Raw genomic sequence first — 16,227 nt, forward strand, 5'->3', positions numbered from 1 at the left:
GCGGATCAGGGTTCTCCCTCCCGGCGACTCCCTCCGCGAGACTTTCCTCCTGGGTCTCCGGGACCGGCGCGGCCACTTACCCAGGGCGAGGGCCAGGAGCAGTGGCAGGGAGCTGGCACCGCTGCCCGGGGCGGCCCGGTCCATGAACCCCGCGCCGCGGGGCCGGGCAGACCCCCGACGAGTCTCCCGCCAACTCCTGCGCCCCCTGCCCGGGCCACTGGCGCCCCAGGGAGTGCCTGGAAACCAATCCCCGAGCCAGCAGGAAACGAAACTACTCCTCAAGCTGGCACCCTGGCCAGGGGCAGACAAACACCCAGGGCGGGTAGCCGGCTCCGTGAGTGTCGCTGGGAGGAGGGAGCCTCCTATTTATCCCAGGAATTTCTGCACACACCCCACCAGCAAGGCGCAGGACTTCGTGGTGGTAGCTTCCACGTTGTTCCCACCCAAATTACCCTACACGCACACCCACACTCAAGGACACATTCTGGCTGCCCTCGGGTCAGCTCACCCACTCCCCCTGCTGGGTCTCACCTGACTCTTCCTTTGCCTCCCCATTGGAGAGTAAACAAGGTAGGCAGGGAGCAGAGAGAATGCACGTGCAGGGGTCACGCCTGTCTTGGGGCCGCAGCCTGCGCTAAACTCCTGGAACCCACTGAGGAGCAAGCGGAGACCCAAGGCGTGCTCTGGAATCCTAACTTCCCTCCTTTCAGTCAAGGACTAGTGTCTTGGAGGGTCCAGAGCCAGCATTCTCTGCGGTTAACTTCAGGCGTTTGACAATTTACAGCCTTTGTTTTACATAATTTTTCGAATATCTGGGAGTTTTGGCTCACCAAGAGCTATGCTAGAAATTTCGTTTGTATTTTATTTATCTATTTACTCAGTTGTTCATTATACTTACATTTATTTATTTAATTTAATTCATTGACTCTATTGGATCTGTAGAAATAACAAGAATGCTTTTTGCCTTGGCTTGCCAAACTCTCTCTCTCCTTTATCATACCTCCCCTTTATGGAGAGGTGGAATATGATGGTTCTGCACCAAGCATTTTCTGGAACACAAAGGCATCCTCAGCTTCCAAAGAAAGAAAGCAGCATCCCATGTTATCTTACGTGATTAATACCGTTTGCCTCCCAAATAACTAAAGGTACAGCTGTTTCCATGCTGATCTATATTCCTCCTGCAAGATCAATGTGTGTAATCATGCCCCCTCAAGTACAGAAGTTGTATTTCTACAGCTTCCAATAGTCCAATAAGCATTCATTTACACAGAAATGAAGTTCAGATGCATGTCCCTTCCTCCCCATTGTTTAAACTAAACAAATTATTATGCGCTTTTCTGCCACAAATGACTTTTCATTTCAAAACCAGTTCGCATTATTTTAGTGCCCCAGGCAATCAATATATCCAGAGGAATCAGAATCAGATGTTAATTTTCAGAATCCCATTCAAGCCTCCATATAACAGCTCATAAAGCACTGAGAGAAATCAGGGATGGGAATTTAAGAAGTCCAAGATTGTGGGATAAAAAGTTACTGCACCCCCATTAAAAGGACAAGAACCCAGGAAGCTAAGGGAGTGGCATCATTTTCCTCCCTCCCTTTTCTTTTCCAATATTCTCTCCTTGCCTCAGGATCAGACCCTCTGTTAAGGTATCTTTCACTCTGAAATGGCACTCTGAAATTTCACTCTGAAATGAAGTAGTCAGCAGTTACCTGCTGTCCCCAGCAGAATGTTGCTTTTCATATTTTCCTTTTCCATAGATATTAATAAAAACTAAAGCACACCAAAGCTAAAAATGCTCAATATCTGTCAAGTATTGTAAAGTGCCAGGACTTTCCTTCTTCAGTAAGTGTTCATCATTCATGCCATTCAAATGGCAAATTAACTTTTTCAGGCCACTAGAGTATGAAATAGTGTAATTTAATATAGTAAATAGGCCAGATAAATTAATAACCTTTCTTAAGAGCTTTATTTACTACCAGAAATAAAATAAGCACTCCGGAATATATGTCTTCCCAATATCCTGGCACTGGAGGTCCAGTCTCTTCAAGGTCAAGTGGATTTCCTCCTCCTTTCTTCCTTCCTCCCTTCCTCCTCCTCCTCCCTACCTCTTCATCCTTCTCTTCCTCCTCCTTCTCCCCCTTTCTTCAAGTCATTCACTCACGGGGGAAGGTAAATCTGGGATCCATCTGCAGACTTTGGAAGAGTGGAGCGTAAGAATTGACCTTTCTGGGGCCTCATTCTTGTAACTGGGGTGTGTCTCAATACTTCAGAGGGTAAGCTGAGCTGTTACTAAGAGAATAGCTCAAAGCTACATGGGAGTCACAATGTAGGACTTGTATCCACTGTACCCACCCAGGGATTGTTTAAATGGTGTCTTTCATGTGCCTGCGGTAAGCAGGTAAAACCAGCTTACCAAATTTGGTCAGAGGCTTAAGCGGATGGATGCCTTTAGAGGGCCTTACCACACCGGTCCTTTCTCTCCCCACACAGCAGCCTCTGCAGGGACACTCTGCCTCCTCCCGTCACACAGGATAAGCTGAATATTTGTGCAGTACAACAGGCAGACAGACACACGTGTGATGGTAGAAAAGATAATTCTGGAATGTATTCATTCTAGGACAGCCTGTATTCTCCAGCTTATCACTTAAAGGTGTTTAGGAGTATCAGAAGATTCTGTAGTAGTCATTAACATTATTTAATTCAATAGGAGTGGGTGATTGAATTGAAAAGAAATATGAACGGGGAAAGACTTTGTTAAGAAATTATGTTTTTATGGTAATGATAAACATTATGCATTGTAGATTATTAAAAACTAGCAGTATAATATATGTAGAGATTTCCAAATATTCTATTTGAAACTACTGATCACAAATTACTCACCTCTCTGTGTCTGTCCTCATCTATAATAATGTGACGGTAATAGGTGTGCACAGCTTTTATGATTCACAATGATATATATTTCTAAGGCAAAAATCTTCTATATTAGAAATTATCTGGCATATTATAGTTATTATATTATTATTATTAAAGTCTATTTCTAGGCTGCCTTTACTAACCCTCTCTTACTAACAGTCACGCTGGAGGGAAGGAAACAGCATCCAGCAAAGCTCTGAGCCTAGAATTCCACAGATTCAGGCACTATCGGTCCTCTTCATATTCCCCTAGATCCCCCTGACCTTATTTTCCCTCCTTTCATTCCTCCTCCCTCCGCACATCTCTTTAGAGACCAAGGCAGCATATAACCCAGGATATAATAATTTATTAAACAGTACACAGAAAGTACCATGCTTTGAAGGCCTAAATAGATGAGCTATACAGCTTTCCAAAGTCCAAAGAAATAAAACAATCTTTTAAGTCAAAGAAATTAATGTTCAATGAGCTTACAGCAAAGTAAGTAACATATAACCCCCCAGGCTTTACATGCATTCCATTTTCCTCCATTTTCTCAGGAAAGAGAAATGGTGAAAGGAGTAAGAAGCAGGGAGCAGCCAACTAGGGAAGGACAGGAGTCTTGAGCTTGAGATCATTCTTTTAAAGATCTTCCATGGAAGCAGAACGGTATTTTAAATGAGAGGAGTGGTAAAGAAGGTGATACCTATCTCTGGACCATTATCATTTCTCACCCTCCCCTTGTTTTAAGGGAATATATCAAGACATTGAAAATATCAACACATTCGTTAGTACTCTCAATATAATAGTGACTCTTATGATTCCCCCAGGCAATTCAGTTATATCTTAACCTAACAATCCATAGAATTTAAGCTTTTTTAGAGATAACCATGTGTGTTCCTTTAATGATACCTTCAAATTACTTTCGTATTTCTCACTGTTATTTTTTTCTGAAAACTTTCTATAGTCCAGTAACATATACCTGCCACCTGTCTATAGATACAGTATCTTAAAAGCACCAAAACTGATATGAAATGCTCACAAATGACTTAGCAGAAAATATGATATAATGCCTGCAGAGTATTCTGCTATTCTTTTCTTATGTTTTCCCAGTATACTCCAAGTTTTTGTTGTCCCTACTAATGACTTTGAGAGGTCTTTAACAATTTGTCTTCAGCATTACCACTAATAATGGCTCATATAAATAGTTATTTTTGATATTCAAAGAATTGTAATCCATAAATGCAAAGAAGTCCAAACCATAGAAAACAAAGCCAATATCTCTTTAAATTTGTTGTGTTTAGACTCTGTGCCTAGGAGATGAGGAGAATGAATTTTGGGGGACATAGAGTCTCTGCCACAGCTAGCAAATGAAATGAAAAAGAATATATGTGTGAATATATTCTTTTTCAGGATAATAACACTGATCTACTGATTTTTAAAAAATTATCTTCCACCAGAGAAAATGACGCTCTTTCTAATCTTGGTTCAAGGATGAAGTTTTAATCAAATAATGTGCATGAAAATGTGTTTTGGCGACTATAAAGTTATACACAAGTGTGAAATGTTACAATCATTTCTCATTTTAGCTTCACATATTGAAAATACAATATTTATCTCTAATAATCATAATTACTTCATAATATATCAATTCTAAGACATATATATTTTTGATACTTTAACATCTTTGACATCAGGATGCACCTTTGCTGGTATTAGAAGCACTTATAATGAAGTTGTCATTGCTTGTGAACAGTTTCAAAAGCTTAGAAGAAAGTCCTGTAGACCAAAGTAGAACACCCTTTTAAGCAATGCTGTCACCAACACTTGTAAAGGCATAAAGGAAAATATTGTGTAAGAAACAAAAATACCAATGATTCAAAGTTGAAAGTGGTTAGGAAAAGTAGAACTTGGAATGGAAAGTCTTTGAAATATACTAGCCAATTTATTTCACTTATTATTTATTCTTTTTTTATGCAAACATAATACTGTTATTTATATAGAATAAGGATCTATGCCTAATAAGTCTAAAATATCTCATTCAACTAGTATAAAATTTAAATTCTAATTAAGTTGGTCATAGTTTAATCTTTTTTAATCAAAAAGAATTTATCCTTACTTACAAAATATCTTGTAAACATATATAAATGGCACTCTATATTGGATAAAACATGGCACTTTGGATTCAAAATTATAAACTCCTCAATAACCCCTAGTCTGGGGTCAGCATTGTTTCAGCAAAGCAGGCTGGTGACTCAGTTGTGTAATTTCAGAGGCCCCCAACAAAATGCTCAAATGCCTTTCTATGGTTTGCTGAAATTCTCATTCACTAAAACTATTTTTTTCCTGTGACTAAAGATCACAGGGATGCTTACAAAAAATTTGAAGTTGTTACCTGAAAGAGCTAATGCATTAAGACATTAGTACCCTTTACCATCTTAATGTAGATAAACTAACTTAGTGTAAAAGCTAGGCAGTCCCTTGGTAAGATCTGGTAAGTAATTTCTGATTGCTACATAAAGCGTCGTTAAAGACGACTGGCTGAGATGTCAAGCTCTAAGCTAGGTTGGCTTGTTATGACAAAAGAATAAGAGAAGGGAGAAGGATCCCAGGAAAAGACAAGATGGGAAGAGCCAAGGCAATCTTCATTTACCTCCATTGTGTTTATGGCCCACTTTGACCTTCAGGATCAACTTCCTTCCTGTTCTCCACTCTTCCAGAAAGATCTGTAGAATTTCATTGGAATGCAAACCTAGGTGATGCAACACTCTATCTGGGGTAGAGCTGAACCTGCGGCGAGCCAGCCTTTCTTCTCTGCCTCATATTCACACAGGTAAAATCTGATTAAAACAAGCCTTGTGATGGTGCTAATATCTGCTATTAATTTTATAAAGCCCCCTCTATGGAAATAATATACAAAGAATCTATTTGCATAACTTTTCATTTAATATTCATCATAACCCTGTGAGGTATTATTTCCCTTAACATAAAGATGAAAAAACTAAGGCTAAAGTTAAGTTAAATCATTTGCTTAAGGATACATAGAGAGTACCTGGTAAAACTAGATGTTACTCTTAGAGCCTATGATTTAGAACTCTAGACTTTTCTAGCATAATATCAGGCCTCTCTTCTGGGTTGTCATGCTGTGTGGGTAAAATAAGATTGCAGGAAACATAATACCGGTAATTACATACATGCATTCTAGAGGGTAGTGCTATATATCCTGACAATGGAATCCTCCAGGCCCTTGATACATTTTCCTTCCTCACCTGAGCCTGAATGTGGGAGGTCTACATTGGTGTTATGACATCCTGCCATTGCAACCACAAAAATAAGGTATTAAACCTCCTTAGAAATCTTACACCAACTTTATGGACTACAGCAAAAGGGTAAGACTCTGCAAAGCTGGATGATTATGGGTTTGAGATGTTCTAAATCTGGATAACAAAAATCCAGAGGACCTTTCAAGAATAATCACAATGATTAATTCTTCCTCCATTAAAAAGCAAAATTTCCAAAAAACCTGTAAGAAAAGTCTAGGAGGCTTGGTACACCTTCCAGTTTCTAGACAAATTCCTGGTCAACTGAACTGTTGCAGTAATTAGTTACAGTTATTAGTAACCATTACTCTATTAGCAAATTTTCCTGAAGAACTTACAATGAGCCAAGCATAATGAAACTAAAGGATGATACACCCACCTCCTTAGTACCTTTCCCCTAGGTCACATCCTGACCTTGTCCTTTGAATTTTATCAGATGGATTTCAAGAAGCAGCAAGGAGAACAAGCCCAGGGTTAAGAGAATCGTTTTCCCTTGATACAGGGCCTGGCCTGTCTACCTCCTTTACCTGTACCATATCCTGGTCATGCAATGCCTTAAAGCCCTCTCCACACAGGTACACAGTACCATGAGGAGAACAGCTCCACTGACTCCTTGCTCCTCCATCTACAGTTTCACCTCTTATTGCAGTGGCCCAGTTGTGAAGCTCTGAGGACTGCATTTTGTCCCTGACTCACATTAACACTCCTCCTTTGGAATGAAATACAGAGGAATGTATAGAGCATCCCCCAGAGATTAATATAAGTGACCAACAATCCATTCATGAGAATTATAACAAATTCCATGAGAAAAATAACTTGGAAGAGTTTTTAGAAAACACTGTCTTATATGTGCTAATGTTATAAATATGAAAAGTAAGTCAAAAAAAAGTGAGGGGGACTGTATACTGCAGTCTTGAAATTTAAATATTAAGGAAGGATTCAACCTTAATTCAAATCTTAGTACTGTACTTTTTCAGCTATGTGACTTTGGGCTAGTAACTTAACTTTCCTAAGCCCAACTTTTCACATTTCTAAATTGAAAAATTATAGCAGAACCTACTCATAGAGTTCTTAGTAGGTTTAAGTAGAAGATTTCATATAAGGCATGTAGCATAGTGGCTGGTGTAAGTACTAAATATTAACTATTATGATGACAAGGTAGCTTCAAAGTTATCCAAATATTGTAGCAATCATTGGAACAAGGTAATAGAAAGAAGCAGATTTGTTAGAAGAGGAGGTAGAGATGTACACCCCTGTTGGAATCTCAGGTCCTGCAATCAGATCCTATGAAACATGGTAGAAAGTATTAGGGGTAGAAAAAAAGGGGAGACAAAGAAATAGAAGTAACATTATTATGGGAATATCTTGCAAATAATTGGCCAGATAAAGAATATTTTCCTAACCCGCATATTGGCAAACTTGCCCAAATAATTTTTTTCTGCTCTTGTCCCCATATTCCAGTTCATCAAATAGATACTAAATGCTTAACCTGTACCAGACTTTATGTTAGGAAGTGCTGGGATTATTTAAATGAACACATCAGATATGAGAGTGCTCTGCCTGTAGTATCTTTTAACCCAATGTGGACACTTATTCTGGACAAGGTGAATGTTCTGGCCAATGCTGTCTACTCCATAGATCCCCTTCACAGATTAGGGAGGAATTTTTTCAGTTACAGGTATCATGAGTGCTTTATTTCTCTGTTAAAACAGTAACAAAGAACACTTTTGACTTATTGTGTACAAGGCACTATTCTAATAAGCAGTTTTTATACACTAACTTTTTAAATGCTCACCAAATATATTGTGAATTAAGTATTATTGTTATGCTTATTTCACAGATAACACAATTAAAACAGAAGTTAAGTAAATTGCCCAAAGCCACATAGCTGATCTGTGGCAGGACTGTGCTATTATATGCTCAAGTTCTAAATCAGGAGCACACTTGTCAAATCCTATGACCTAGTAGTAAATCATTGACTATGAATTTAAGCAGAACCAAATAGTGGCAGGTGAGGTCAATATTCTAGCCAGCTGCTGGAAGTCTCACTTGTGAACAACAGTACCTAATGAGTTCTTCAGTTGACTTCCTGAAAAATTGTCTCTTCAAAATATAGAGGAAGAGATGGGGGAATTGCTGCTTTAGATGTAATTCTAACTCATAAGGTGAAATTGGTTGTAAAGTTAAAAGCAAAATAAAACATAAGAGAAAAATGACTATGTGACCCTAGCCCATAGTTATTAGTTATAGCTACATAAGGTAAGATTAGAGTGAGCCATGTAGCCTCAACTGAAAGACCGGCTTTGAATGACCTATCAGAGAGAAACAAGCATGTTGAGAGGGCTTGAGAAACTAAAAAGGTGAATGTTTCAAGAGAGTTAAAAGCTCTCAAGTGATTCCAATTATGTACTTACTAACAGTTTCAGTTAAGGATTACATGGATTACATGAACACTGGGTGGGGGGGAGTCACACAGTCAAATGTAGATAAGAGTGACTGTCAGACTCGTGAGAGCGGCATCTGAAGAGGCTGAGGTGTATGAAAATGACTTGGGACCATGGAAGGGTTGCCCTAAATGAGTTTGTAAGGAAAATATCTAACAGAGGCATGACCAATCACTTGTGCCAATGGTGCAACAAACATGAGTTTCACACATACACACATTGTTAGTTTTTATTTTTAATGTGATTTAATTTTTTCTGCCATGGAGAACAAAAGGGGGTGAAAGAGTATCCAAAAGGTATCAAAATCCAAGGTGAGTGCAGAATGCCCTTCTTTTTCAAGGCTGAATAATATTCCATTGTAAGTATGTACCACATTTTCTTTCTCCTTCATCTGTCAGTGGTCATGCAGGTTGTTTCCAATTCTTGGCTTTTGTGAAAAGCACTGCTGTGAACACAGCAGTGCTAATAGCTCTTCAAAATCCTGGTTTCGATTTTTTTGGATAAATATCTAGAAGTGGGATTGCTGGATCATAGGGTAGTTCTAATTTTAATTTTTTTGAGGAACTTCTGTACTGTTTTCCATAGTAGAGTCCCACCAACAGTGCACAAAGGTTCCAATTTCTCGACATCCTCACTAACAATGGTTGTGTTGTGTCCTTTTGGGAACAGGCATCCTGACAGGTGTGAGTTTCTGCAGTATGCAACCACATGGATGAACCTAAGGGCATGATGCTAAGGGAAATAAGCCAGTCCCAGAAAGACAAATACTGCATGGTTCCATGTATGGGAGGGATCTAAAATAATCGAGTTTATAGACTCAAAGAGTGGAGTGGTCATTGTCAGGGGCTTGGAAGAGGGAGAAATGAGTTACTAATCAAAAGTTTCAGTTAAACAAAATGAATGAGCTCTAGAGGTCTGCTGCACAACATTGTACTTAGAGTCAAAAATAATATATTGTACATAATTGTGGATAAAATGAGAGTCCCTGTGGCCAGGATTCTCACCTGGCCCTTGTTGACTAGCTCACTGCACACCTGTGGGCAATACATGGCTGTTGACTCTGTATAAAGAGCTCCGCCCAGTGCTCTGGGTGCAACACTGTGGCCAGGCTGCAAGGCTTCAGGAGAGCAGAGCAGAGGCTGGAGTGGTGGCAGCGCTGAGGACAGAGGCCCAGAGAACGCCTGTGCAGGATGACTGTGCAGAGAGGCCGGGAGGATGGCTGTGTGGGATGTCTGTGTAGGCAGAGAGACCTGGAGAATGGCTGTGCAGGACGGCTATGCGAACAAAGGGGCCCAGAGGATGGCTGTGTGGACAGAGGGGCCCAGAGGCAGAGACGGGCTTGCTACATGCAGACTCACTCTGAGTGAAAGGGATTTTAGTGACTGACCTACCACCTGGAAATAAAGTTGGGTGTAACCCTTTCACCCCAAGAACGTTTTGCTTTCATTTTCTTTGGTCACACTGAATCCATAGCGAACTTGCCCGGAGCTGAAACGCATTGGCAAGACAATAATATATTGTTCAATAATACATTGAAATTTTTTTAAGAGGGGGTAGATCTCATATGTTCTTACCACAATAAAATAAAATTCAAAAAAAAAATACCAAGATGGCTATAGATATTTGGAGAGTGTTCCCAAATCCTTTGATGAATTTAAGTATTTTGATTCATATGAATTATATTCCAAGGTACTGTAAATAGGGTTTAAGGCAGCAGAGGAACTAAGTAATCTATGCAAAACCAGTTCCAAAATACTGAAGATAAGGACAAATATTTATAGCGATCCCAAAAGAGAAGAGTGTATATATCCCCTAAATGAAAGGTTGCCAAACTTAGCCAGACTGGTGAGGGTTCTTGCCTCTGTTTCATAAATAACAGTTCTGTGTGGTTAGTCTTAAGCAGAGAGGACAGAGACACAGAGGGAGGTGGGAAAAATAGCTTGCACAATAGATTTCTTCAAATATTTGAAGAGTTGTCACATAGAAAGTATATTATAACCATATTGCTCAGTCCTTGTGGTTGCAGCAAGGACCTAAGGGTTACAGGCAGATAAATCTGCACTCAATATAAAGATCTGTCTAAAATGCTAATGAGAGAATAGGTTCTCTTAAGAAGTAATGAGTTCCGTGGCCTGGAAATGCTCATGTTGTATATTGTAACAGAAATTCAAATAATTTTGTCTCACTCCTAACCTGGAGACTCTGAGATCCAAGATTAGATGACCTTTTCAGCCATAAAATGCGAATATGACATGTCAAAATTTCTTCCTTCAACAGTTTTTAAATGACAAGATGGTTTCTAAGAAACCATTTCTGCTTAAATCTGCCATGAAACTAGACATTTAAAAATGATTTAAGAAGCAAATTAACATACAAATGGCCAAGAATTTCCCATATTTTAGACAATCTTCAAATTGCAACTTAATTTAAAATTTAATTTAAAACTAGCACTTTTGGTTTACGGTCCATAGTATTGATATGCTCACCTGCTCCCATTGAAATAAAAAATTAATACTAAAAAATGTATGTATTACAAATCATGGTCTATTGGCCTCATAAGTGACACAATTTAACAATTTCTGTGTTCTTACCCTATCAGCAACTACAAGCTTATGCAATTATCAAATCATTTAAATGTGAGTCACATAGGCTAAATTTTGATACAGTCCCAAATCACTGTCTTTAAGCTATCTGGAATATATTTTTAACTGTATGCCTAAGGGCACAAAATGGAGATTGAACATAGTGGTATGAACATAACAGACATTTAAACTGGGTAAACATTCCCATGAACAAAGAAAGTTAAAGGAAGGATTCTTTTTAACTATGGTCAGTACCCTAGAAGATAAAGGGTAAGACTTGAAATACAGTCTAGACTGAAAAGCTGTTATAAGACTTCCAGCCATGACAACAAATGGCATTTGTAGATCTTAATAACTTCTAACTGCCCATATCCCTTTCTTGAGGAAAACTGTCAAAATGGTAAATTAAATAGAAAAGTCCCCAGAGTGCATAAATAACTGTAACACTCTCCCTTCAAATGTTCATAATTCGAGGTCTTAGTTGTTCATTATGGTACGTACCTTTCATTTATTTAGCATCCTCTTCCAAAAAGCCTTGGGAGCGTCCATTCCCATTACTATCTCTTTTGGTCTTTGTTTTATAAATAAGTCATAAAGAAGTTTTATAACATAAGTCTTGACATTAGAACCAGAATCAAGTCCTTTTACTACTGAAGTCAATACACAGCCTAGCACACTATATCCTTCTGCCACCTCAGTGCTGACAATCCATTAATACAATCCATTTTGAGTCAATACAGACTTGCAAACTGTCCTTGCTTGTCATCTGAGGGATAAGAAAGAAATTATGCCCCTCTTTTAGAAATTTACTGAGCAGAAGATGATAGTATGGTAAAGAAATTAAAATATTTATTATAAAAACCTTCCCTCAACCCTCTCAATTTTTGTATTTCCACCATCTCTCTCAGTTTAAGTATGTATTTACACTGCAGTTATTTTCAACTCTTTCCTTTATTATTATCTGAAGTACTTTTCCCCATGAATCAAAATGATAGCTCTTCAAACAATAAATGTATCTCATGGCTTTACAGAGAAAATGTTTCCAAAAGCCCTTTTGTCCAGAGAAGAGACTTAAGCTATCTGCACCATCTTAATGGCCACTTATGCAATGCCTTGCTCAGAAAGAAGGAAATAAAATAACTAGAGATGGCAAATATTACCTTCTCTCCCCCATCACTTCACAACTTGATTTCCCGCTTCATTTCCAATGCTATTGCATTAACTTGGGCCCTTATCACCTCATGCCTGGAATAGTCTTCTGATTCTCCCAACTCCAATATTATTTCTCTGCTTCAGTTCTCTCATATGTAAAGCAGAGAATAATAATGACTCCTCTTTCACTGGATTCTTGTGGGAAATAAATGAGTGCACATATAGAAAGTATTTTGACTGGTATCTGGCACATAAAAAACACTTAGTAAATGTTAACCCTGTGTTAAATTTTATCCCCACTGCAAAATTTTATCTACGGTGAAAATCTGGATATATCCAGAATCTACCACTTCCCATCTCCTCCGTTGCTACCATTCTGATCCACTACTTGCCTACCTGATTGTAACAGCTTCTTTCCTGGCTCTTCTACTTCTGCTCTGGACCCTATGGTGGTCTGTGCTTCACTCAGCAACTGAATAATCCCTTTGAATTTTAAACAGGATCATGTCACTTCTCTGCTCACTCTTGCACTCTCTCTTTCTGTCTCTCTCTCCCTAATGTCTGCTCATCTCACCACAAATATAAACCCAAATCCTTAAAACAGTTAAAAGGCCCTGCACAGTCCACGACCCCCTTTGTTACTACCCTACCCTGACCTCCTCTCCACCTACACTCGTCCTACTTGACTTAAACTGCAGCCCCTCAGGCCTCTTCAGGATTCATCACAGCAGCAGGCCTGCTCCCACCTCAGAGCCCCTTCTGCCTGTGACACTGTCTCCCTTCTCCACTACAGTCTCCACCATGTACTCTTTTGGTTCGTCCAAACCTGGGACCACCCTGCTCTGTATTTTGAACTGCAGCTGTTCCTCCTCCCTAGCACTTCTGGTCCCCTGAACCTGCTCTGTATTTTTCCATAGCACGGTTTTGTGCCATGCTATAGAACTTACTTATCGTTGATATATATATATTTTTTCCTACCAGTAGAAAATAAACCACAAGGGCAGAGATTTTTAATTGTTCATTTGTTGATGTGACCCTAATACCTGAAGAGTGTCTGCCATATAACATATCCTAAGAAACACTGAGAAAATAAATGAATAAGCGTGTTGCTACCCTGCTGAATACCCTTTTATATTCCCCTGCTGCCAGAGGTCAGTGTAGACTGCTTAGCCCAAAGAGTTCTGGCTCAGCAGCAAAGTCACTCTAATGGTTTCCCTGGTTTCTGTGACTGTCTTCCCTGACCGCATTATAGGCAGCATGAGGGCAGAGAACCTGCTTACAGACCCAAAATCTTGCACAGTGCAAATCAGGTCATATGGGTCAATATACTCAGTATATATTCTTGTACATTCATAGGAATCAGTGAAAGATATCCATTGAATTCTGCTAGTTCCAATACCGTCTAATAGCAGAGGACAAATTAGAAAATAAAGTGCCCCCAGGCCAACAATTCTGCTTATGTGCTTCAAAGGAACTGGAGACTACTGCTGATCTTTCAAGGGACACAACAGAGGTGAGGCAGAATACTGAACTTGGATGAGGGCCAGAGGCCAACCAGGGGCACACAGAGGCATGGGGTGCTGTCTTCACGCCTGTGGATGGAGGCACGGAAGTCCAGGGAGGGTCCCTCTGGACCACAGGGACCTCTGGGTCTCTCCTGAATTACGTTAACTCCAGGGACGCTCTCTTGAGGGGTGGGGGCCAAGCACAGGACAGTCACATATGAGAGAATTACTTCAAGGAGTTTCTAGTAATGGAAGCTAAAGAAAATGTTTAGGTAGGAACAGGGAGAGACGCCAGACAGAAAAAAAAAAGTAAGAGAAAAAGAAGAAAAGAACTGCTGCTTTTATTTTCCACCTAAACTGCCCAATCACTGCCCTGGATGTCATTAGCCAGATTTCAATCCGTATCCTTTCTAAGGGGACACTCCCTGAGTATGAGTCCTATAAACGATTTTCTATTGCTGCCCTTTTAACAGCACTTTCAAATACCCTCCCCTTAGCCCATTGATCATGAACCCTCTTCCCGGTTCAGGCATTTTTCCTTGTTTTGTTATCTGTTCCTTGGGCCAGGGTCACACATCATGCTGACTAAGGTTAATTACTTCATTAATTCCTCTACTTTCCCGATGCGCAGTGTTACTTTTATCACCTTCTGTTCAAAGATGAGTTGAATTCATTACTAAGATTTTTATGTGTGAAGGTCAGTTAAACTTCAAATTGTAGGCCAAGAGACAAGGAAGAAGAAAAGCCCACAGTGTCACTGCTGAAACTTCTCTCCAAAATGTGGTCTGAACCCTCAGTTTATCTTGCTGAGCTTATTATAACCCACACTGGGCACAGCTGTTTCCCCCACCCCAACCTTTCCAGCAAAATACACATTTGCAGCATAAATAGACGAGGAGAATCCTCTGTTCCCTTTCCCTGGGGCTTCCTTCACATCCATATCCAGTCGATTAATTCATTCAAGAGTCAGGGAAAAATCACTCACTATGTGCCAGGTACATTGACAGGGTCTGGGCATGTCATATCAAATAAGACTGTTCTCAGAACATATAGCATAATTAAAGAACAGAAAAATAAATCAAAAGTTTTGTAAAGTACAATAAATAGAACAATTGCAGCAATAAGAATAATAATAGTTGCTGAAATATATTAAATTTGTACCATGTGCCAGCCACACATTACTTTTCATGTCTTAACTCATGTATTTAACTCAATCATGTATTAAATCAAACAACAGTATGTGCCTATATAGGCAGACACTACTATTATTCTCTATTTTGCAGGTAAAAAAAAAGTGAAGCCCAGAAAGATTAAGGGTCAAACCCTCATCTGAACCCAGACACGTACCCTGAGATACTTCTAGTAGACTGAGTAGCCCAGAACTCCACCCTTAACCCCACCCTAGATACACATACATACCAGTAACCTCTGTCCTAACTTGTTGGCAACCACTTCTGTGGCATATACTGAGTACCTGCTATGGGCCATACACTGTGCTGGATATACAAAGAGCCTGCCAAAACATTAACTGTTTCAGTGGAGCACAGAGCCATGTAAACATACTGCACTAAAATGGTGCACTTAGCAATATAAAGAGAAGGTATAAATAAAATGAAGAAGAAGGCAGGAGGTGGGTATGTTATCCACAGCAAGGATTAAGGAAGACTTCTCATGGGAGGAGACTGCACACGCAGAAGTGGGAAAGGCTTCTTGAAAGACATTCAGGGCAGAGGCAATCCCAATCACTTTTCTCTAGACAAGTCTCTCTTTCAAAACACCCCCAAAATTTTCTTCAGGAAGTCTCCTTAATTTTTGTGATGGTTAATTTCATGTGATAATTTGACTGGACTACAGGGTACCAGATATCTGGTTAAACATTTTTTAGGGTATACATACATCTATGAGTGTTTCTGGATAAAACTAACATTTGAATCAGTAGACTGAGAAAAGCAGATTGCCCTCCCTGGTGTGGGCCTCATCCTACCCTTCAGAGGCCTGACAAAAATAAAAGGCGGAGTAAGGGAGAATTTTTTCTCTCTGACTGACTGTTTCTGACCTGGGGCATCAGTCTTCCACATTTGGGTGGAACTATACCACAGGTTCTCCTGTCCCTGGCTTGCAAACATCAGACAGTGGGACTTCTTGGAATTATATGAACCAGTTTCCTATGCTAAATGTTGTTGGTTCTGTCCCTTTGGAGAACCCAGCACAATCTTTTTCTGATGACCTTTCTCCTTTATTCCCCTGGCATGTGTATGACCTCAGCAATACATCAAGAATTTTGATGCTAGGATATGAGCATGTCTCCACGTGAGCATGGTGAATTCCCAC

At 39.7% G+C, this 16,227-nt stretch overlaps 1 protein-coding gene across 1 annotated transcript in view; it reads right to left on the minus strand.

Moving 5' to 3' along the window:
* BTC (betacellulin) overlaps nt 1–16,227 on the minus strand; it is an 82,585-nt gene that overhangs the window by 46,689 nt on the left and 19,669 nt on the right. Inside the window, exon 3 of the mRNA XM_057503246.1 lies at nt 81–271. Within this exon, the coding sequence (XP_057359229.1) occupies nt 81–271 (191 nt within the window). The remainder of the gene's footprint in view (nt 1–80; nt 272–16,227) is intronic.

The sequence above is a fragment of the Manis pentadactyla genome, chromosome 5, assembly GCF_030020395.1.
Source record: "Manis pentadactyla isolate mManPen7 chromosome 5, mManPen7.hap1, whole genome shotgun sequence".
NCBI classification, from domain to species: Eukaryota; Metazoa; Chordata; class Mammalia; order Pholidota; family Manidae; genus Manis; species Manis pentadactyla.